General features: G+C 42.8%; 1 protein-coding gene across 2 annotated transcripts in view; it reads left to right on the top strand.

Annotated features, from left to right (window-relative positions):
* Positions 1-24,844, top strand: part of TCF20 (transcription factor 20) — a 64,055-nt gene that overhangs the window by 5,279 nt on the left and 33,932 nt on the right. For both annotated transcript variants that reach the window (XM_080340236.1, XM_080340235.1), the window contains exon 2: positions 15,118-20,757. In XM_080340236.1, coding sequence (XP_080196362.1) covers positions 15,154-20,757 — 5,604 coding nt within the window. In that variant the 5' untranslated portion in view covers positions 15,118-15,153. The remainder of the gene's footprint in view (positions 1-15,117; positions 20,758-24,844) is intronic.

Below are 24,844 nucleotides of genomic sequence, written 5' to 3'. Positions count from 1 at the left end.
AAATCTGGAATAGCAGGGACACTGTATATGATATTTTTTTAAAATTAATAAAAATGGTTATCTGATAAATGTAGTGAATGCTGCATGATCAGCATTATTATATTGTCTGCTAGAAATACAACACAGCAGAGAGGAAACAGCCCAGGAGGTTCCTGGAGTGTGCAGAAGACAAATTCCTGACACAGCTGGTGGGTGAGCCAGCTGGGAAAGGTGCCCTGCTGGGCCTGTTGTTTGCAAACAGAGAAGGACTTGCAGGTGGTGTGGTTGGAGGCCACCTTGGGCACAGTGATCACAAAATGATAGAGTCCTCGTCCTTAGAGAAGAGTGGACTCAGCAGAACTGCTATGGTGGACTTCTGCAGGGCAGACTTCAGCCTGTTTAGAGTCCCTTGGGAGTAGGCTGTTCTGAAGGGCAAAGGAGTCCTGGAAAGCTGGACATTATTCAAGAAGGAAATCTGTAAGGCACAGGAGCAGGCCATCCCTGCATGAAGGGAGGAAGGTTGGCCTGGCTGAACGGAGAGCTTTGGCTGCACTCGGGGGAAAAAAACAAAGGAGAGTTTATGACCTTTGAAAGAAGGGGCAGGCAACTCAGGAGGGACTATGAAAGTGTAATGAGGTTATGTGTGGAGAAAATTAGAAGGGCCAAAGCCAAGCTAGAGCTTAATCTGGCTACTGCTGTAAAAGGTGACAAAAATATTTCTATAAATACATTAGCAACAAAAGAAGGGCTAAGGAAATGTCCATCCTTTAGTAGATGTGGGGGGAAATATAGTGACAAAGGATGAGGAAAAGGCTGAGGTACTCAATGCCTTCTTTGCCTCAGTCTTTCATAGTAAGACCATTTTTCTTCTGGGTACCCAGCCCCCTGAGCTGGGAGACAGGGACAGGGGGCAGAGTGAAGCCCCAATAATCCAAGGGGAAATGGTGGGTGACCTGCTACACCAAAGACACACACAGGTCAATGGGGCTGGATGAGATCCACCCCAAGATACTGAGGGAGCTGGTGCTCACCCAAACAACTTTATGTCATTTGTCAGCAGTCCTGGCTAAACGGAGAGGTCCCAGTTGACTGGAGGAGCAAATGTGACGTCTGTCTACAAGAAGGACCAGAAGGAGGATCAGGGGAACTACAGGCCTGTCAGTCTGACCTTGATGCCAGGGAAGGTCATGGAACAGATCATCCTAAGTGTCATCATGTGGCACATTCAGGACAACAAGGTGATCAGGCCCAGTCAGCATGGGTTTATGAAGGGCAGGTCTTGCTTAACCAACCTGATCTTCTGTGACAAGGTGACTGGCTTAGTGGATGAGTGAAAGGCTGTGGACGTTGCCTACCTAGACTTTAGTAAAGCCTTTGACGCTGTTTCCCACAGCATTCGCCTGGAGAAACTGGCTGCTCATGGCTTGGACAGGTGTACCCTTTGCTGGGTAAAGAACTGGCTGGGTGGCCGAGCCTGAAGAGTTGTGGGGAATGGAGTCATATCCAGGTGATGGCTCGTCATAAGCGGTATTTCCCAGGGCTCAGTATTGGAGCCAGTTCTGTTTAATCTCTATATGAATGATCTGGACGATGGAATTGAGTGCACCCTCAGTAAGTTTGCGGATAACACCAAGCTGAGCAGGAGTGTTGATCTCCTGGAAGGTAGGGAGTCTCTACAGAGGGATCTGGACTGGCTGGATCGTTGGGCTGAGGCCAGTTGTATGAGGTTCAACAAGGCCAAGTGCCAGGTCCTGCACTTAGGTCACAACAAACCCATGCGGTGCTACAGACTTGGGGAAGAGTGACTGGAAAGCTGCTTGGTGGAAGAGTTCCAGGGGGTATTGGTCGACAGCCGGCTGAACATGAGCCAGCAGTGTGCCCAGGTGGCCAAGAAGGCCAACATCATCCTGGCTTGTTTCAGAAACAGGGTGGCCAGAGGTACCAGAGCAGTGATTGTGCCACTGTACTTGGCACTGATGAGGCTGCAACTTGAATCCTGTGTTCAGTTTTGGGCCATTCACTACGGAGAGGGTTCAGAGGAGGGTGATGAAGCTGGTGAGGGCTCTGGAAAACAAGTCTGATGAGGAACAGCTGAGGTAACTGGGGCTGTTTAGCCTGGAGAAAAGGAGGCTGAGGGGAGACCTTATTGCCCTCTACAAGTGCCTGAAAGGAGGTTGTAGTGAGGAGGGTGTCAGTCTCTTTTCCCAAATAACAAATGATAGAATGAGAGACAACGGACTCAGGTTGTGCCAATGGAGGTCTAGGTTGAATATTAGGAAAACTTTTTTACTGAGTTATCAAGCGGTAGAACAGGCTGCCCAGGGAAGTGATTGGGTGGCCATCCCTGAAGATATTTAGAGGACATGTGGGTGTGGCTCTTGGGGACATGGTTTAGAGATGCACTTGGCAATGTTAGGTTAATGGTTGCACTCAGCGATCTTAAGGGTTTTTTTCCAACCAAAATGATTCTATGATTTTATGATTATCCTGTATTTTGTTTCTCATCTTGTATTCAAAGGAAAAAAAGAGTGAAGTCAACAGTGTTCTGTCATATGGTGCACACTTTGGTTTGCCATTCTTAAGTTTTTCCAATCTTGTTTTGTGCATGTGGAAGTGAGGAGGTTTTCTTTCTCTCCCTTCTCTAACGTATTTGGATGAAATGTTGTGCTCATCAGATTTTCCTATGTTCTTGATCCTGACCATACCTTATGCATATTGCTACATAAAAATGGCGATTTAGATAGGTCTTGAAAAGTATGATAGACACTTAGCAGGCGGTGAATTAAAAGAGTTGGGCAAAATTGTTACAGAAGGTGGTAGCAGATTGTCTTTGTATTTGTGGGGTATCGCTGAGTGAGTGGCAGATTCTCTTCCGTGCTGCTGGGAGTAGAAGTAGCAGGAGCATAATTGCTCCAAAGTGACGCTGTTTATTTTGCATGAAAAAAACTGAACTGTGCTATCCTTATCCACTTTCCTTCCACATCACTATATTGTAATCGAGAAATATTATTCGTTTGCCTTTCTTAATCTCGCATTTACTGTGGGAGCGTATAAAGAGAACACCACTGATGCAGAATTGTTTGGTTGCCAGCTGTGGTAGAGGATTGGCTTTGATGTTGACCTAGGGAGGTCCACTGAAGGGTGGTGGTCTGCACTTCTGCGCTTCTGACCTCAGTCAGCAGTGTGTTCATTGCAGTTTGGGAGCTGCATGGTGAGTCTTGCCTTCTGCTCTGGGTTTCTTTTCTGGTGGCTATCCTTGTCGTAGCCCAGTCATCAGAGACAAAACTGTTCTTGAGAACTTCTCAGTTGAGTGTATGTTTTGGTTTTTGTTTGTGGTGTTGGTAGTGGTATTTTTTTGTCTGGTGGTTGTTTTTTAGTTATGGTAGTATCCTGGAGTTAGGATATAGAAATTTGACTTGTCATCGAAGTTAATTTTGTTTGTTTCCTTGTCTTTTGGCCTTCAGAAATAAGGGGTGTGTAAAACTGGCAAGGGGAGAAGAGATGAACTATATATATATATAGATAGAGAGAGAGTACAGTCTAATGAAAAGCTCATTGAAGTTGGTGGAAAAAGATGAGTTGAGTGAATCTGGATCAGGCTCACTGGGGAAAGCACATATCTCAGCCTAATGAGAAACAGGGTCAGGAAGCTCCTAAATGCAGACGGGAGAGGAGTTAGGAAGTAAACTTCTTGCTTATCCACAGAACTGTAGTGCTGATAAAGACTTTCTTAGGCTGTGTTTACTCCTGAAGCTTTTCCTTATTAGCTCCATGTGTATATCGCCCTTCTGAAATAAGCTAAGGAGTGAGAACCTTTCGCCCAGTTGGTTAGCAAGAAATAAAGAATTTAAAGCAGGAGCAATAATCAAGGTAAAAGTCAATGACTTGGTTTTTTGTCACTTTTCTAGCTGAAATGATGCAGCAAACCTTTCAGTTTTTCTTTGGATGTTTTGGAGCAAGTGAGGAAACGGCATCTCATCCTTATGTTTTTGTAATAGAACTCTAGGAATACATTAGCATTATGGAATGATTATATATAATCTGTCATGTATGGTTTATGTTAATTGTCTATTTAGTGTCCTCTTGAGGGGAGGCAGGGTGGAGAAAGAAACACTGGAATCTTCTAGTTTTGTTTTTTCTCCTCTCTGATATACAGGATGAGTGACGGCAGGAGCTCAAGTTTAACAGAATGCTGCGCTGATTCTCAGAGTAGTGAGCCATCCAAAGCTCCCTCTGTCTTACTTTGGAGTCTTAACTCTAGCATTTCCAAATAAAATATGCTCAAGAGTTCAGTGTCTTTGTTATCTTCCATTAATCTGTATTTATATATGTGATCTTTTTTCTTTGGTGCTGAATTACACAGAATCACAATCTTTTCTTTCAGCTGTTGACTTTCTTCAGGATATATGCTCTAGGATACAGGATGGAATACATACCGTGGAACTTTCATCCATCAGCTTTCCAAGTGTGTCTCCATCACCAGTCTCAAACACTGCCTGACATTATCACTGTGGTGGCACTAAAATCTGCTTGTGGAGGAGAAAGCTTTAGGCCCGAGTTTTAAGAGGGTCTGCAGTTCTTGACTTCTTTGAACAGCGTATGCTCGTTAGAATTAATTTTGGTTCTGTGGTGTGGTGTGACTCCTGTTTGTCATTTGCTGTGCCTTTGGCTGGAGCAGCAGAACTTAGAAGCACGGTGTCTGCAATTTAGAGTACCAGGGTACAGTGGCATGTCTGTTGGTTATGGTGGCCTGGGTTTATACCATATAATTTCAGACGTTTAAATTAGGTGTATTAGAAGTTCAGTCACCTTATAAAATTGACATGGGAGGAGGCCTTCTGGAAGGCTTTCATTGACTCCATGGGGAAGCTGGTGAAAGTGAACCAATTAACTGCTTTAGTGATACAGGAATTTCAAAAAGTACAAACTTAAGGAGTTCCTAATTGTTTGCTCCAACGCTGCAGTGTGCTACATCTTCTCTGTCGTCTCTCTGTTTGTGCCAGTGTAACTACAATGGAGAGATGCACAATGAAATAATTCAAGAAACTAGTCCAGTCTGAAAAATGCAAAGAAAAACCTGCAGTGCTGGGGTGGGAATGAGAGTCTTGGGAATGGCAAGGTAGGAGGTGCGGGAGGAACTTCATAAAACAGTGCTGCCACTGGAGTAATCTTTTTGTTGGGTCACTAAAGTGAAGTTATTTTGTATTAATCTGAACTGTTTCTCTGTCTCTCTGTAACTGTAGTCTTAGTCTCTCTTAGGAGAAAACACTTAAATTGTTGGAATGGATCTGCTTCAGCTTCTGGCTCTGGTATGAGGTGGATGGCTGTGGAACCCAGAGGGCGAAGAAATGAGCAAAGTGATGTTTAGAGCTTGTAGGAGACAAGGAGAAATGTCAGGGAAGGAAAAGCTGTTGGTTGTTTTAATGTGAAGATCTTAAAAATGATTGGAGATTTTTTTTTTTTTTTTTGGAAGTTAAACCATTTCTCTCTTACATTAGAGGAAAACTCATTTTTTCTTAACATTTTATCAGTAAGCATCATATGGCCTTGACTGTATTTTTTGTCTGAAGTTTTCCATAGCAGCACTATTTGCAGACCTTCCACAGCCAAATTGCTCTTAAATCTGTGTCACGGGGAGATGAAGTGCTAGATTGATAGGTTAGTGAAACTTGAGAGTGGTATAGTGCATACCTAAATTTCTTGTGTTATCTTAAAAGAATAAAAATTATCTGTAAAAAGTTTGGAGGACATAAATTTGAGTACAGCTTTTCTGCAGTTGTATGGTAATTCTTTATTTGTTAGTTTAAGTGGATCGAGGTCGTGTTTCTAGCTGATGTTAATGTTATTGCGTATGAAGTAGCTAGGTGGTATTATCCTCAACAATGGTTTTATCCTAATCAATGGATTTAATTCTTGTATACAATGCGTAACCTGTATTGTAATAATACTTGCACATAACTGATAGAGATTTTGTGTTAATTTACTTCATTTGCCTTGAGGAGTTCCCAGGAGTCTTAGTTACAGGCTCATTGCACCAGGCGTTGTAAAACAGAATAAAAAGACTTAATTGTGTAGACTACATTGAATAGAAAAGAAAGACATGTATTACAGGTAATATTAAATATGACCTAAGTATTCATCTTAGCGACTTGTCATAATTTGGAGAGATAATGTGTTAAAGAATTTAAAGGCAGGCGCTAATACTTAGAATGAACAATTTATAGAAGTTAATTAAAAATAATGTATTAATTTTTTTCCCCACTGCTGTGTAGTTCCAAGTATTTGTGGTACTGGATTAATTTCTGCAACGGAAGTGAGAGCTTGGACAGGTAGAACCTGGCAACCCTGCTCACTCTTTTCTGCTTTCCTCTTACAATAAATAATTGACTTATTTTCACTGTCTTCAGTTCTGTAACTGAAAAGTGAAGGTTTGGTGAGAGTTGTGATGTCGCTGAACCTTCTGTCTCACATGTCTGAGGAGGCGAAGAGCAGATCAGGAGTGGTCCTTCAAGTGGTTGCTCAGATTTTACTGTGTTGTGGAAGCAAACGTGATGTTTGACTGTATGGGGACATGGAGATGTGGACACAGGTGAATTTGCAACAAGAGGCATATAATGAGCTGCTAAGCTTTTTGGCCAACTAGTATTAAGTTGGTGTGAAAGTAATTGCAGTTCTTGCATTGTTGAAATTTGCTGTTTGATATTGGAATACGTTATTAAATAAGTGTGGTTATGTTATACATAATTTTAATGCTCTTTTCTCACTTTTTTTTTCACTGCAGAGTTATTACTTGCTGTTTATTTTATATTTGTTTTAGACTATGGAAATGGTGTTGGACAAAAAGCAAATTTGAGCAATTTTCTTGTTTGAGTTCAAAATGGGTTACAAAGCAGTGGAAGCAACCTAAAACTTCAACAACATGTTTGGGCCAGGAACTGCTAACAAATGTACAGTGCAGTAGTGGGTCAAGAAGTTTCGCAAGGGAGATGAGAGCCTTGAAGATGAGGAGCATAGTGGCCGGCCATTGGAAGTTGACAACAACCAACCGAGAGCAATCATCGAAGCTGATCCTCTTACAGCTGCATGAGAAGCTGCCAAACAACTCAATGTTGACCATTCTATGGTCATTTGGCATTTGAAGCAAATTGGAAAGGTGAGAAAGCTTGATAGTTGGGTGCCTCATGAGCTGACCAAAAACAAACAAAAAAAAAATCATCCTTTTGAAGTGTTATTGTCTTATTAAACACAAAAACAACGTTCCATTTCTTGATTGGATTGTGACATGCGACAAAAAGCTGATTTTATATAACAACTGGTGATGACCAGCTCAGTGAATGGACTGAGAAGAACCTCCAAAGCACTGCCCAAAGCCAAACTTGCACCAAAAAAGGTCACAGTCACTGTGTGGTGATCTGCTGTTGCTCTGATCCACTACAGCTTTCTGAATCTCACTAAAACCATTGCATCTGAGAAGTCTGCTCAGCAAATCAATGTGATGCACCAAAAACTGCAACACCTGCAGCCATCATCGGTCAACAGAAAGGGCCTGATTCTTCTCCACAACAGCGCCTACAACACATCACACAACCAGTGCTTCAAAAGTTGAGTGAATTGGGCTACAAAGTTCTGCCTCATCTGCCATACTCACCTGACCTCTTGCTGATTACACTTCTACAAGCATCCTGGCGACTTTTTTGGAGGGAAAAAGCTTCCACAACCAGCAGGATGCAGAAAATGCTTTCCAAGCATCGAATCCCGAAGCATAGATTTTTATGCTACAGGAATAAACACACTTATTTCTCGTTGGCAAAAATGTGTTGATTGTAATGGTTCCTATCCTATTTTGATTAATAAAGATGTGTTTGAGCCTTGTCATAATGATTCAAAGTTCACAGTCCAAAACCACAATTACTTTTGCATTAACCTAAATTGGGTTAGGATGTGCAATCAACTGATCTGCATCTTGGAGAAAAGAAACGAAGAGCAGAGGGTTCAGTATAATTTTCACTTTGATAGTGAGAAGGGTTGTTTGACTGTTGTGTAAAGATGAAGAGCCTTTTACATACGAACTTCTCATTTCTAGTGCACTTCAGTAGCCATGCCACTTAAGCAGTTCCTGCTGTGTCTGTTTTGCTGGTGCAGATGTTTGTGTGATGATACAGTGAATGGATCTGTCAGTTCAGAAATGGCTTTTCTTCTCTTGCAGAATTGTTTCTCAACTGTATCAATTTCCTGATCTGGCTTGCTGCATGAATGACCGTGTTAGTGCTGTGGAGGAAAGCTAGTGCATAGAGGACTGACCCTATATGTGAAACCAAAATTGTTGGTTTAATCTTTGACATAAAATGGAATCTGACTGATTTGCCTAGGTTCTTATTAAAATAATGGTATCCGATAAAGAAAAAAAGTAGATGGATGACTTTCAGCAATTTGTTGGTGGATTTTTAAAAGCCATTTAAATGCATCTGTGCTGTTGATTGAGACTGAGAACCAATGACAATGATAAAATCAGGTGTACAAAACCACATAAAATTCTGCTGAACTTTGATCGTTAGTTATATTTCTAGAAATACACGTTTTCATAACACCACAACTTTAATACCCGCTTACAACAAAATTTTGCTTGCGTCAAAACTTTTCTTCATGTTTAGGAATATGAATTTAACATTACATTTTGCTCCAAGTGAAGAGCTGAAGTGGAGATGGTATTTTAGTTCTGTTCATGCGGTAAATAAGGAAGACTCTCAGCCGCCAAAAAAAAAAAAATCTGGTTGGGTATCTTTAATGTGGTGTTATCCAAATAATTAAAAAAAAAAAATCAGGAAAAGTATTTTGGGTCTGGGGGAAGAAATGAGCAGCCAAATAATATCCACACACAAAATTCTGATTATTATTTTGTTGTTATTGTTTGTTTATATGGGGCCTTTTATTACAGCAGTTGAATACTCTGAATATGTCTGTTCACATCTCCCCTGTGAGACAGGAAGATGCAGTGACTCAGGCTTAGCAAAATTTTCTGTGGGCACTTAGGGAAATATATGAAATGAGAAGTCAATGTGGATCTTATGTAGTACAATAATCCCCAGAGCAGAGCGTTCCCCTCTCAGCTGACAAAGCTCACTCTGATCCTTCTGCCACACCCATCTGTTCTTCACCCATTTGGAGAGAAATGTTTCCTTAATTCTTTGGTTTAAGTTCATACATACTGACTTTCTGAAAAGGCGTACAGACATTTTGATAAAGACGATGAAGTGTCTCAGCGAGGCAATGGGAACTAGTGGCAATCCACTTGGCCAAGCTTTAGCTCACTTGAGGAATCTGATGAAGTTTTTCATTTGGCCTAACAAAATGCAGTTTTGATGTTAAGGCCAGTGTTGGCACCGATTTGCAAGGCATGTTGCTAATAGACACTGAAACTTGTATAACAACTACATATGGGTGTTTTTAAGACGTCATGGTTTTTTTAGAATGTAAAATCCAGTTTTCAGTAACGTAGTATTCTGGATTTAATGTCACAGTTTACCTACTTCAACAGGTTCTGGCACTCTCATTGAAAATTAATTGTATACTATTTAAACTTGGAGTGGTGTAGTAAGGCTTCTTTGATAGAATAAATTATGAAGGCTTGGTGAGCCAGATCTGATAGAAGTGCAGTGGTGGATAAGGCAGTTTCAGTTTCCCATGTCTTAGATAATTCTGTTTATTTGTAGTGGGAAAAAGTAACTTCTAATGTAGCAGGATCTGAAAGAGCTTTACAGAGGGATATGGAGAAAATCTGTTTGTAGTTCAGGGCAAGCACAACTTCCTGAAAGAAGTGAGCAGTGAGGATTATTGCTCGTACAAACTGGTGACCTTTTGAAGTGATGGCTATCTTGGTTTACTTCAATATCACACATAAGGCTGAAAACTAAAACTAGTTTCCCTTTTGTTTTAAAAAGGCATCAAATGTAGAACAAATAAGTTAGAACTGTTACTTCATTGAATGCAGTCTTAGGTTTGATCGTTAAGTTCATCTGCTGGTGGCATAGCTGATTTGTCTTCTCTTAAAAGCTGCAGATAGGGTAACATTCCTTCAAAACTGAAACAGGATCAGTCTATTCTCAGCTGTTGCTCAGGTGCGCAAGTAATAACTGCACCTGCAGAAATGAGGGTTAGCAACTTGGCCTTGACTGTGGAAATGATACTGAGTATGTGGAAATCTTTTTTTCATGTATTTCAGGCTTAATTCAGATCCTGAGGATTCTTTACTTACAAATTATGCCACTGAGTTGCTTGTACTCAAGTTCTGACTTGGTGGGGTTTTTTTGGTTGTGAGAAGATACAGTGAGGGAAGGATAAAAATGGTAATTTTTGCCTTTCGCATGAGTTGTGACTAGAAATGTCTGTGGAGATGTATGTATATCTGTTATTTGCACAGCATTTAGCAAGTGAGTCTATTTTAATCAGAAGCCTGGACACTATGAAAACCTCACTTGTTCACGTACATTTTTTGACTACAGAAAATGCTGTCTTACGGTTTGTCACCTGCCTGTAGCTACATTTTCTTTCCTGATAAGCGTGCTAGGAAGTGAGAGGTCTTTGACAGATCACTGAAAATATATTGCATTTGACTGCTGCCTGAGACTTCTCTGCACAGATGGGTCGCAGTAGTCAACCCAAATCTAAAGAAAATTTAACGAAGCAGAAAGACCTCACTTGCCTCCTGCAGGATCAAGCGATGCTGGTTTTGTTTGCTCCTTTATAGGCTTATCGTTAAGAATTAAGCATACCCTCACAGTGTTTTGGTTTTCGGCTCCCTTCTTTCTGAACTGTCTGTTGGTAGTGCGGTGCTACTGTACTGGCATCAGTGTTATGTGGGAAAATCTGGGCAACCATTCTGTATTTGTCCAGTCTTGAATAATTGGGACAAAAAAAAGTTTTAAAGATATATATGGCTTTAAAAGAAAACTAGTACAGTATGTTGCAGAAGATGATTTCACACAGTAATCTTGGTGTGGGAGGACTGATGAACCCTGTTAATCAGGAATGGTTGGGGGTGGTCTCATATAATACATGCAGGAACCATTGAAAGATGCTTACATGCTGTTGATTACCATTTAATAATGTTGCTCACAGTAGGATCAGAATGCAGTAGCTCCATACTTTGAGGAGCTCCTGTGTTAACAAAGTTGTTTTACGAGGCTGTTTCGGATGATTAAGCAAGAAACAGAATCTGCATTGTAGATATGCTTAAAAATAAGTTCACATGAAGAAGGTAGGTTGAAAGAAACAACTTCAGATGTGTCACAAATAAGTCTGAGGTATGTTGAAGAGGACCTGCTACTTCCCTCTATTCATGGCTCATGTGCAGTGATTTCATATGTGAGGCTGTTTCTTTATCAGCCACACAAGCTTGTAATGTGCTTCCTTTGTTCCCACCAGGTTGAAGGCTATGGGGGAAGGAACAAAAGTGTTGGAGCAGAGGGAAACTGCTTAGCTTAGTGACCGTAGCCTGTAATCTCTAGATGGATGTGCTTAGATGGCTCTACAGCTACAACCTGTAAATACTTAAGGAGAATCATGAAGCTTTATTGATAGAACTGGGTGCACGTGTAGTGAGGAGTGTAGGTGTGACACTGAAGCAGTGAAAGCTGTGCCAGAATCTTACCTTTCCTTTGAATACATGGGGAAGGCTTTGGATGTTTTTGTGTGTGTTGGTAAACACTGTAAGTGTGTGTAATTTGTGACTGTTTATGGAGCACTTCTTTGGAGATGGGACTTCATTCCTTCTGCTGGAGATGGTTTTGTGGATATGTACCAGCATTATGGAGTTTTATGTGGTTGTGTTGTAGCCTCTAGTTGGCAGCTGGTGTATCATTCTCTTAATCAAATGAATCTGTTTTTTTCCTGTGGATCGAGGTAGAGTTTGAAGGCCTCATCTGTCAATGTGTTTTATTAACAAGGTTTGCCCATGGAATTATTTTCAGTGGCTTTGCTGAGAACATAGCACTTAGATCTAAGCACTTTACAGTGCTGTTAAGAAATATTATTACCATAGTAATTTTGATAGTCGTGTATTTATAGTACATTAATGACAGGAAATATGCAATATGTCTTAAGTTATCAATGCTGTAATTAATTGAAGCATCTCTTATCTTTTCTTACTCTTGTTATTAATGAAATGCCTTTTTTGGTGGCTGTTCTACTGGCCGTGTTGCTCAAGTTGAGGTCCTTGTGAGATATTCAAAGCAAGTGTTGTTCCATCGGAGGCATGAAAACAGAAAGCATTTGCTCAGGTCACCAGCAATTTAAGCTCTCCTGATGAAAGCTTTATTTATTTGCCAGGATAAAAGCAAAGATTAAAAAATAAGTAAATAAATTGAAGGAGAAAAACACATTCTCCCTGTTTTGAGTTAACATATATATCTTCTGGACTAAATAAATATTATGTGATTGCATGACATTGTGGAGGATAGGAATTTGTGCCTCAGGTTGACCTTTACTGGATCTCTGTTCCTAAAGGTATTTTATGGCATCTTATACTGTTTCTGTTCCATCATGCAATCAAAATGATTCTTTATTAATAGTGAGAAAGTCTTAAAAATGTTTCCTAACATTGTTAATGCATGTTAGAGGTTTTCAAGCCCTTCGTTAGTATTATTATAGAAGACCGAATATCGTAAGTGATGGAAGTTTTTTCTGTGATGTAGTACAAAAGAAGCTTCCTGAGACCTTGTTCAGACCTGGCAAAGTAAGCTTTATTAAAGTCATATTTAAAAACTAGTAATAGATTCCATGAGAGACTGAGCCTGTGATGAGGATGGGGACGTTGCTGTCGTGAGGATGCGAAGCCCGTGGGCGCCAGGGCGTGTGCAGCCTCCGCAGCACGTGGACAGAGCTGATTGCAGAGCCCCAGACTGCCTATCTAGCAAAGCTGCTTCCTAACATCTGCCATTTACAGTAGATAGTCCCTTACCTTTAGTTTGACAGCTCCCTTCTACTCATATGTCTGTTTTCTTTCCTGCTTTTACTTTTTGTCTCATTTTTCACTCTAACAGCAGGTCATACAAAAAGGGAGAAAGCAGCTTGCATTAGGTATCTCAGTTTTGAGGGCAGGGGCTTCAAACTGGTGAAGACTCAAAGGGAATAATTGAGAAAAGGGAGGGTTTTATCCATAAGAAGCCCAAACTGGACAGATTAACACGGTGTGGCATTCATAGAAGTGTTGTGCATGTGATATATGTAGTCTTTAAAGTGCTAAAAAAGTAGAATTTCAGCAGAACAGCAGACCTCTCTTATAGTATGACACTTAAAATATTAGAGTGTAAGATTAAAACAGCAGTCAAGTTGGCTTCCTAGAAGGGGAGAGACAGAATTGGAAATACCAACAATTTGAAAGTTTCCTTCTGATTCTAGGAAATGTTTCAGTAATACTCTTGTGGACATTAAGCTGCATGAACGAGGGCTGGAACACAAAGGTGTCTTTGAGTTAGCAGAGAGGAACTGCGGAGACATGTGTTACAGTGGAGGTTTTTTGTGTGTTCTGTAGCCTGCATGCATAAACAGATAGTAGAAATCCAAATATAACTAGGATGCCTTTCTGAAAGACCATAATGGTGGAGTTAGAGTCTTCTGTGTATAACATACATATTAATTAAAAAAAAAAAAACAAACCAACCCTCGAGGCACAGATGGTAAAAGAGCACAATGCCAGACATCGCCTGCATCTCCTCATTTGTATGCCTGTTTCCTTGGGACTCCAATGATCTCCTACTTTAACAAAACTTTTAAGTGCAAAACCAGACTTTAATTTTGAGTGGGTTCAGTTGAGTGTGGCAACAGAACACGTGGCACAAAACATGGCTAAATGAGAAAACACAATGCGGACGAGTCTTCCAGGAAGTCTCCGATTGGAGGAGTCAGGGTTCTGTTTCCTGGAAAAGTGCGAGCATTGTCTTAAGATTCATTTAAAGGAAGGAATCTCTCCAGGTGGCTTTGTCTGGTTTGTTTTCAGGAAGAGAAAACCACAAGGTGTTTCAGAAATGAAATGCTTTTGTCATCTCTTTATTGATTTTATTTAATTAATTAATAGGTTTTTAAAAAGTGTATATGCCTGTTTTTGTTCATTACTGTACTTTTCTTAATGCGTCTACTGTTGTTTCAGGCTTTTGCAGAGGGACTAGCTAGGGACTCTAACAAATTTTGCAGCTGTGGTCCAGTCCTTAAGGATGAGTCATGATTCCACACACTGAATAGTAGATTGAAGTGCATAGGAGAGCCTCTTGAAGTGCATTTACTTAGGGGTTGATTATGTAAATGATCATACATATTTCAAAACATCTATTTTGGCCAACAGATGTTTTCAGTTAAGTTTCATTCAAGGTAATATAAAAGTCTTAAGGGATGAAGTTGTAGATCCTTTTGGTCAAATAGAGTAGGCTTGTTCTGACTTTCCATCTTTTAAAACAAAGCAGTCGGGAGGAAGAGTATCACATATTGTCTCGGTTTTTGCTTAAGTGTCAGTGGAGTAGTCAGGAATGGAGCTTGGAGCAGATACCTTTGAGTATGCTGGTGCCAGTTCTTTCCAGGTTCCCATAGATCCTTTTCATTGGAGTCTCTTGGTTTGAGCTTTGGTCAATTGTATCTTGAATGTTTTCTAACAAAGGTCTTGCCCAGAATGAAACTAAGGCCTTGAGTATCATTCCTACAGTAGATCCAAGAGTGGTTTGTGGGTGTTCCAGACTTCTCATTGTTGCATCTTTTAACACAGTAGCAAAATACTTGATTATTCGCAGTGCTAGTCATGGAGAATAGCTGGAGGGTGAGGATTGTTCTCCTTTGCTTTGCAAAATATCGTTGGAAATTTGTTTCTTCAGGGGCACATAGACAGACCCGGTTAGTAAATGACTGTGCGGAAATAATCATGCTGAAAATACGCTCCAACTGGTAGTAGGCTCCAGACTTATGTTTTGTTGGAAGTGTTACCTCTTACTTGCATTACCTAGAAGGCTGGAAAGGTGAGGTGATACCCATTGATGTACCAGAAAGTACCAAATCTTAATTGCCATTAAAACAGTGAAATTGAGCAGTGGTATTGGTATGACTGGTAGATGTAGATGCTATACCTTTTTTTTTCTCTTTCTTTTTCTCCCCCTTTAGGAGGGCTTTCGAGCTGCAGCTCTGCTGCTGAACAGCATGCAGTCCTTTCGGGAGCAAAGTAGTTACCACGGAAACCAGCAGAGCTACCCACAGGACGTGCAGGGTTCCTCCCGACTGGAAGAGTTCAGCCCCCGCCAGCAGGCCCAGATGTTCCAGAGCTTTGGAGGAGGTGCTGGCAGTGGACGTCGTGGAGCAGCAGGAGCCTCTACAGCAATGCCTGGTGAGAGCTCTGGACATCAGAGCTACCAAGGTTTCAGAAAAGAAGCAGGAGAGTTTTACTATATGGCTGCCAACAAAGATCCAGTGGCATCAGGAGGGCAGCAGCCACCTCAGCGCAGGCCTTCTGGACCAGTGCAGAGCTATGGGCCCCCTCAAGGGAGTAGCTTTGGGAGTCAGTATGGGAGTGAGGGACATGTGGGCCAGTTTCAAACACAGCATTCGACCCTTGGGGGTGTATCCCACTATCAACAGGATTATACTGGTCCTTTTTCTCCAGGGAGTGCCCAGTATCAGCAGCAGGCTTCTAGCCAGCAGCAGCAGGTGCAACAGTTGAGACAGCAGATCTATCAGTCTCACCAGCCTTTACCCCAGGCTTCCAGCCAGTCTGCTTCTAGCACCTCACACTTGCAGCCAATGCAGCGTCCATCCACCCTACCTTCCTCTGCTTCTGGGTACCAGTTACGAGTGGGTCAGTTCAGCCAACACTATCAGCCACCTTCGTCCTCCTCCTCCTCCTCTTTCCCCTCCCCACAGCGTTTTGGCCAGTCAGGACAGAATTATGATGGAAGCTACAGTGTGAATTCTGGGTCGCAGTATGAAGGCCACGCTGTGGGTTCCAACGCACAGGCATATGGGACCCAGTCAAACTACAGCTTTCAGACTCAACCGATGAAAAGCTTTGAGCAGTCTAAGCTGCCCCAAAGCGGGCAGCAGGGGCAGCAGCAACAGCACCCACCTCAGCACGTAATGCAGTATTCAAATGCTGCCACCAAGCTCTCTCTTCAAAGTCAAGTGGGACAGTACAGTCAGACTGAAGTTCCTGTAAGGTCACCAATGCAGTTCCACCAAAACTTCAGTCCAATCTCTAATCCATCTCCTGCTGCATCTGTGGTTCAGTCTCCAAGCTGCAGCTCTACCCCTTCTCCACTCATGCCAGGTGGAGAGAATCTCCAGTGTGGGCAAGGCAACATGTCCATGGGTTCTAGAAACCGAATCCTGCAGATGATGCCTCAGCTTAGTCCTACACCATCTATGATGCCAAGTCCCAATGCTCATGCAGGAGGATTCAAGGGATTTGGGCTGGAAGGACTGCAGGAAAAAAGGCTCACAGATCCAGGGCTGAGCAGCCTGAGTGCTCTAAGTTCTCAAGTTGCCAACTTGCCCAACACAGTCCAGCACATGTTGCTCTCAGATGCCTTGGCACCTCAGAAAAAAAGTTCCAAGAGGTCATCATCTTCAAAGAAGGCTGACAGCTGCACCAACTCTGAAGGCTCCTCTCAGGCAGAGGAGCAACTTAAGTCTCCCATGGCAGAGTCCCTTGATGGCGGCTGTTCCAGTAGTTCAGAGGATCATGGGGAAAGGGTGAGACAGCTGAGTGGCCAGAGCACCAGCTCAGACACCACTTACAAAGGGGGTAACTTAGAGAGGTCCAACTCCTCACCAGCTCAAGGCTCTCAGAATGAGCCATCAAAACTGAGCAGCAGCCCTGCAGCTAGGGAAGATGTGGCCTCCCCTGATGGGAAGGAAGCTGTGGTGGCTGTGGAAAATGCCCCAAAAGTGAATGAAAAGGCAGTTGGGGTGATTGTCTCCCGGGAAGCCATGACAGGAAGAGTAGAAAAGTCAGGTGGGCAAGATAAACCTGCGCAAGACGATGCTACTGCAGCCACTCAGGCACCAGCTAGTGCTAGTGGAGCAAAAGAAGCTGGGCATGCAGGGACACAGCCAGAGACTCAAGGAGGAAGTAAAGGGAGCAAAAGTGGAGATAACACTAACCATAATGGAGAAGGGAACAGCCAGCCTGGTCATGCAGTTGTTGGGCCAAATTTTCCTACAAGGACAGAACCTTCAAAATCTCCTGGCAGTTTAAGATACAGTTACAAGGATAATATAGCAGCTGGTATACAGAGAAGTATTGGTGGCTTTCCACAGTATCCTTCTGGTCAAGAAAAAGGGGATTTTCCAGGGCATAGTGAGCGCAAAGGCCGGAATGAGAAGTTTCCCAGCCTCCTACAGGAGGTTTTACAGGGGTACCACCATCATCCAGACAGAAGGTATTCTAGGAACGCACAGGAGCATTCTGGGATGGCTGGGAGTTTGGAGGGAGCCATGAGGCCCAATATCTTAATTAGTCAAACCAATGAATTGACCAATAGAGGCCTCTTAAATAAAAGCATGGGGTCTCTCCTGGAAGGCACTCACTGGGGTCCCTGGGATAGGAAGTCCAGCAGTGCAGCTCCTGACATGAAGCAGATAAATCTAGCTGATTACCCTCTTGCTAGAAAGTTCGATGTGGAGTCTCAGTCTTCTGCCCATGAAGGGGGAGCGCTCTCAGAGAGGAGATCAGTGATCTGTGACATATCTCCATTAAGGCAACTTGTCAGAGATCCTGGCCCTCACCCAATGGGGCACATGGGTCCTGAGGCCAGAGGTGGAAGGAGTGAACGTCTTGCCCCTGGCTTGAGCCAGTCAGTAATACTCCCTGGTGGTTTAGTATCCATGGAAGCAAAGATGAAAGCTCACAGTGGGCAAATAAAAGAAGAAGACTTTGAACAGTCAAAGAGCTCAGCTAGTCTCAATAATAAAAAAACAGGAGACCATTGTCATCCTGCTGGCATCAAGCACGAGTCTTTCCGAGGCAACGCCAGCCCTGGAGCTGCAGTCTCGGATGCTGCTCCAGACTACATTCCCCAGCAGGACAGCAGATCGACACCAATGAGACGAGCACCTGGCAGAACTGGAAGCAGCAGGGGTAAATCACCTTCTCAATTTCAGGATCTTGCTGATAAGCTAAAAATGTCACCAGGCAGGAGCAGAGGCCCAGGAGCAGATCTGCATCACATGAACCCACACATGACACTATCTGAAAGAGTTAATAGGGGTTCCTTGCACTCTGTCTACCCTCAGAATTCAGAAGGCCCGTCTTTGGCTTCAGCATATCACACAAATGCTAGGCCTCATGCTTTTGGCGACCCTAACCAGAGTTTAAATTCCCAGTACCATTACAAGAGACAGATATACCAGCAACAGCAAGAAGAATACAAAGATTGGGCAAGCAGCACTGCTCAGGGTGTGATTGCTGCAGCTCAGCACAGGCAGGAAGGAGCAAGGAAGAGCCCAAGACAACAACAGTTTCTGGAAAGAGTAAGAAGTCCCTTAAAAAATGACAAGGATGGAATTATGTACCTTCAGGGTAGCTCTTACCACGACACTGGAAGCCAGGAAGCTGGGCGCTGTGTTATGGGGGGTGACAGTACCCAGAGCAAATGCACCGAGCTGAAACACGGCAACCAGAAGTTGCAGCATCACGAATCTGGTTGGGACCTCTCTCGGCAAACTTCTCCTGCCAAAAGCAGCGGCCCTCTTGGAGCAGCCAACCAAAAACGATTTTGCCCTCAAGAAAGTGATGGGCATCGACGAGAGGAATCTACAGATTTGCCCAAGCCTAGTAATGCCATGCTCAGGCTCCCTGGCCAGGAAGACCAGTCTCCTCAAAACCCATTAATTATGAGGAGGAGAGTACGTTCTTTCATCTCGCCTATCCCTACCAAAAGACAGCCACAGGATATGAAGAATAGTGGCAGTGAAGATAAAGGGCGACTGATGACTTCAGCGAAAGAAGGAGCTGAAAAAACATACAACTCCTATGCCCATTCATCTCAAAGCCAAGATGTTGGCAAGTCAGTTGCAAAGGGAGATTCCTTCAAGGACCTGCCAAGTCCTGATAATAGGAATTGTCCTGCTGTTTCCCTCACAAGCCCGGCTAAGACCAAAATATTGCCCCCAAGAAAGGGGCGAGGATTAAAACTGGAAGCTATTGTTCAAAAAATTACATCTCCCAATATTAGGAGAAGTGTTCCTACCAACAGTGCTGAAACTGGTGCAGATACTGTTACTCTTGATGACATCCTGTCCCTTAAGAGTGGACCTGAAGGAGGAAATGTGGCTGGACATGGACCAGAGGCTGAGAAGAGAAAAGGAGAGCTGTCAGATCAGGTGGGGCCAGCAAGCCAGGATACAACTGGTGAAATAGCTCTTCCAAGATCTTCAGAAGAGTGGCAAAACAGTGAGGATGATAAAACCAAGAAAGAGGTCCCTGAAGCTGCCAGTGTCGGTAAAGAAGGAGCAGGGTCCAGTGCAGCACCACCACCTTCTCAGAAGTCAAGTGGTCAGGGAAGGCCTGATGGATCTGTAAGTGGAGCTGGCACTCTCACCTTTTCTGACTCAAAAACAATTTCCCCTTCCAGTGTGTTTACTTCTGAACCAAATCCGAAGTCTGAGGAAAAAGATGGAGATGTGACAAATATTTCACCCAAGCCAGATGGTTTCCCTCCAAAGGGATATTTTCCCTCTGGAAAGAAAAAGGGGAGGCCAATTGGGAGTGTGAACAAGCAGAAGAAGCAGCAACAGCAGCAGCAGCAACAGCAGCAACTGCCACCACCCCCACCACCCCCACCAGTACCTTCACAGGCCTCAGAAGGGGTAGGTGGTGGTGAGCCAAAACCTAAGAGACAAAGGAGGGAGAGGCGAAAACCGGCAGCACAGCCACGGAAGCGGAAGCCCAGACGGGCTGCTCCAATTGTGGAGCCTCAAGAACCAGAGATCAAGCTTAAATATGCTACCCAGTCTGTAGATAAAACTGACTCCAAGAATAAGTCCTTTTTCCCTTATATTCATGTGGTAAACAAGTGTGAATTAGGCGCTGTGTGCACAATCATTAACGCGGAGGAAGAGGAGCAGAACAAATTGGTGAGGGGTCGGAAAGGACAGAGGTCTTCGACACCCCCTCCTAGCAATGCGGAGAGCAAAGTGCTGCCAACCTCAACTTTCATGCTGCAGGGCCCTGTAGTAACAGAGTCTTCTGTCTTGGGGCATCTGGTTTGCTGCCTGTGTGGCAAATGGGCAAGCTATCGTAACATGGGTGACCTCTTTGGTCCTTTCTACCCCCAGGATTACGCAGCCACTTTGCCCAAGAACCCACCTCCAAAGAGGGCCACAGAAATGCAGAGCAAAGTCAAGGTACGGCACAAAAGTGCTTCTAATGGTTCCAAGACAGATACGGAAGAGGAGGAGGAACAGCAACAACAGAAGGAACAAAGAAGCCTCGCTGCTCATCCCCGCTTTAAGAGGCGGCACCGCTCTGAGGACTGTAGTGGAGCCTCTCGGTCACTTTCAAGGGGAGCTTCGTGTAAAAAAGCAACCACTGAGGGTGGCAGTGGTGGTGAAAAGACTCCTTTGGACTCAAAACCCTCTATGCCCACTTCAGAAGGTGGCACTGAGCTGGAGTTACAAATTCCTGAACTACCTCTTGACAGCAATGAATTTTGGGTCCATGAGGGTTGTATTCTCTGGGCCAATGGGATCTACCTGGTCTGTGGCAGGCTCTATGGGCTGCAGGAAGCTGTGGAGATTGCAAGAGAGATGGTGAGTACCTGACCTTACTCTACAACGTTATTTGTTTTCATTTGCAATATGCATACCATTTGGAATACCATTTTTCCTTGATCTTCTCTCGTGTCTTAAGCGATCATCTTTCATCTTAAATAAATCTGTAGCGATGTCCTTTTCATGACCTTGTTTAGATCTCTGCCACACTTGATCAGACAGACTTTTTCAGGCATCAAAGAGCTGGATGCTCATTACCTACTAAAAGTCCTGGATGTCCAAAGCCTTTCTCATAACTACAGTGATCTTTTTTCTTGTTTATTCTATCCTATTAGATATTTAACATTCTCTAGCGCTCTTCGTAAAGTCATACAGTGAAAGGACGAGTGGCAGCAGACACAAACTGCAACAGAGAAAATTCCAGTTCACTGTTAGATGAAAAATTTCACAGAGTGGTCAACCGTTGGATTGAGGGAGGAGGACCAACAGAGAATCTGTGGAGTATTTGTTCTTGGAGATTCACAAGCTTGACTGGGCAAGGCCCTAAGAAACCCACTTTACCTCTGAAGTTAGGTCTAGCTTCAAAGTTGTCTCCGATTTCGGCAGGAGGTCCCTTCCAACCTAAGTTATTCTGTGACTGTAATACATGTTATGCAACTGTAGGAGGATTTGTAGCACTTAGAAAATACAGTGGATAGAGTAGAATTGCGCAGAAGCTTGTAAGCTTTAAGTAAGAAGTGGCTTGGTTTACTATTGATGAATTCAATACTAATTATACCACAAATTATACTGATAATTGACTTTCTCCAAAGTGTGAGTATACAATGAGTGAGAAGAAATGTGTAAGATTAAAGCAGGAACAAAGGGGAAACTTCATTCACAACCACCTGGTTGTAGATGGGGACACTCACTATTCTTGATTTTCTGAGACATGACACTCTAAAATCCCATTTATGTGGCTTTCTTTGCCATCATCAGTATGCTACATCCCTTTTTTATGGTTACCTTTTGCATTATGCTTTCTGTTCTGGACCAGACCATGGAAGAGGCACTAGACTATTTTTTCCTCTTTCCTTCAGATTTTTTCCTTTTCTAAACAGTTTGGGGATCCCATTTTTATCTTCTCTTTGTATTGTTACAGTGTGATCGTTTCCTCCCCATGAGCTTTTCTCTTCAGGTTTGATTCCTGGCTTGTTCTGCATTTTCACTCACTGTTCTTTGACAGTAATTACATGCTTCTTTGCCCTAACTTGATTTGGCTTGCATTCTTGTTTCTAGCCTCTCATTAAACAAAGTCAGTTAATTTCATTTGGTTTTCATCGAGCCGTGCCTGCATGCTTGCTCTGATGCAACTGCTGAATTTCTTATCTTGGATAATTGCAAGGTTTCTTTTGGGATCTCCACCACCATTTGAGCTCTACTTGCAATGTGGCTGCGCTTTCATTCGTCTCGTAGTTCACCAGTGTTTTGAATCTGAATCGCTCCAGCCGGATTTTCCATTTTTCCTGTTTTAAGGGTCTTTCATTTCTGATCCTTGTTCTCTCAGTAGCAAATGCCTTCTCTGCAAGTTCTTGAACCGCCTTAAGTTGTCCTCCAGCAATCCTTTTTGTGTTCCTGTACCTGCAAAGGGGTATGCCTGTCAGAGCCCTGCTGTGCTGGTAGGCTCTAATCAAACTGGACAAATAGTAGCCTGTTATCCACCACATTTTTGTATGGGGTTTGTATGTTATTTGACATCTAGTTATTTCTCTGCATGGGATCTTGACTTTCTGAGTGAATACTCTCTGGCCTAGCCTTTATCACCTTCTTCCAACCATTATGATAATCTCTGTGTCACAAATAGAAATTTTCTTTGTCCTCTTCTTAACCCTTTCTTCTGCCCTTATTGCACCATACAAAAATATCTCCTTCACCTTTGAACCTTGTGTCCTTTTTCTCTACTTCTTGCCTTTAATCACTTGCTCAACTCCTTGCTTTTCTTTTCTCTCATAGTACCTGTAGGCACAAGTGTTTCCTATTTTTTTAAAAAAAAAATGTACGAAATGCTTGTGTCCTCTCTTGCCTTTGCAACCACCTCTTAATTTCCTTTCCCTTTTTTTATCTCAAAACTCTTTGAGTGCATTGTCTGGGGCACATGTCCTCCACTGTGGCTTTGATTGTGCTCTTCTATAATAGTAATGAGTGTTTACGGTGATCTCTTCCTAGCTAAGGTTCAGATCCAGTACCTCATTTTCCTTTCCCTGTCAGCTACATTTATCACTATCAGCTGTGCTGCTCTTGAAGTGTTGCTCCACGGTTGTTTCCCATCTGTGTCCTCTTTTGTTTACCGCATTTCTTGCCACTATTTTTTTGCAGAGGCTGTTGTTCATTATTCCCAGCATTTTGTGTGGGATTCACTGAAGTTCTGCTTGTGTTTTCTTTCCCTGTATCCCAGAATATCGTGCTTTCGCGTAGCTTTCGGTAACTTGGTCGCTTTTTTTCCAGAGTCTTGTAGGACTTGCTTTTTGCTCCAGGTTCATGTTCTTCTGCCACAAACTTAAAAATTGTTGTTGAATTCATGGTGAGTTCTCAGGCTCTCACTTCAAAATGTGGCTTTTAATCTACATCATCCTTAATCCATCGTCTGCCATCTTGTTCTGATTTTTTTTGTCACTCGGATTCACAATCTCCTCACTTGATGTGAAAATTACTTCTTCCTAATCCTTCCTATTTAAGGCTGTAAGAACTGCTGCGTACTTTCTGTGTATGGGAAGCGATACGTAGCCTTACAGTGCTCTCCACTCTTCTGCCTGGGTCAGTTTTTAGTCTAGTAAATAAGGCTCTGAACTTTTAGAGGCAGGGACCATTTTCTTGTGTGTGCTTTGTTTTGTTCTGTCTTACAGAAGTGTCCTAGCTCAATGGTGGGCTCTTCTGCCTGACATCCATGTGCGTAATCCACCTTTCTCTCCCACCTCTGTCACAAATAACAGAATAGCTTTTCTCCTAGCGTTACTTTTTCCTTAACCTTTTTTATCCTATTATAGCAAATTTCAATGCTGTGCTCTTCTCTGGAAGCCGTATATCCTCTCCCTTTCAGTTAGGAGAGGGTTATGCGCAGCACGAAGGTGGCAGTTGGGGTGTTCAGAGGTGTACCTGCCAGAAGCCGTCCCCAGGCAGCGGAAAGGCTTTGTTGAACTAGACTCTTTCTGCCCTGCTGCCTGAGGATAGCCTTCTGGCTCAAACAGCTCATTTTCTATGCTAGTTGCATATGCTCACTCTTTACCTCTTTTTGGCTTTGCAAGTGCATTTTCTTTTTGTTCCCTCTGACATGCAGTTCATCAGTGTTAGTGTCCTGGAAAAGCAGATGTGCAAACCATGTAGCTGCTTGCTAGCAGGAGGGAGTAGACAGATGTGTGAGCAAGCATACAGGAATCTAGGTCTTAAATTGGTCTATGGTAAGGAAAGACATTAGTTTATGGCATATGAAGGGTCATAAGCCTGGAAGTGAATAATTCATGTATGTAACACCTTCTGTGCAAATGAAATACTGCCATAATTCAAAATCTATGTAAACTCTAGTACCCACAAAGGGCAACTGTGCACCCAGTTTAAACTGAATCTATAACATTGAGTTGAAACATTTTCTTTAGAGATCTGGCTCTTATTGCTGTTGTTTATGCAGCATCCTAGTATAGAAATAAGAAACTTAAACTTCTAGTCAAAGGCCATAAACTGTCAAACCATGATGTAGAGGTAGTGGCATAAGTAACCCCCTTTACATTTCTTCTTCTTGCACAAGCTCACCTGTTTTTTCTCAGGTGAATGCCTATTGTAGATATTTTCTTTTTCAAAACACTTCTATTTTTTGTTTGCCTTCCAAAATCAGGAAGGAATTTGAAGCACTATTATTGCTATGTTTCCTGTTCCTTATGTGAATAAATGTCTGTGTTTTACTGCAGTTTTTTGAGAACAGCCCCATGGTTGATCTCAAGGAAGGCTTAGAACGCAAATGAGATTGCTCGAAGATCAACTTGTACCAGATGCTCTAGAAGAATTTGAGATGAGAAGATATTATCTTATAAAGGTTTATCAAACCATGAAGTGACTCTCCTGAGCTTTGAGCTTTCCTTAAAGCCTGATTTTGCCC

Source organism: Nesoenas mayeri (assembly GCF_963082525.1).
Source record: "Nesoenas mayeri genome assembly, chromosome: 1".
NCBI classification, from domain to species: domain Eukaryota; kingdom Metazoa; phylum Chordata; class Aves; order Columbiformes; family Columbidae; genus Nesoenas; species Nesoenas mayeri.
The sequence above is the reverse complement of the archived record's forward strand: the minus strand, read 5'-3'. Positions and strand labels throughout refer to the sequence as shown.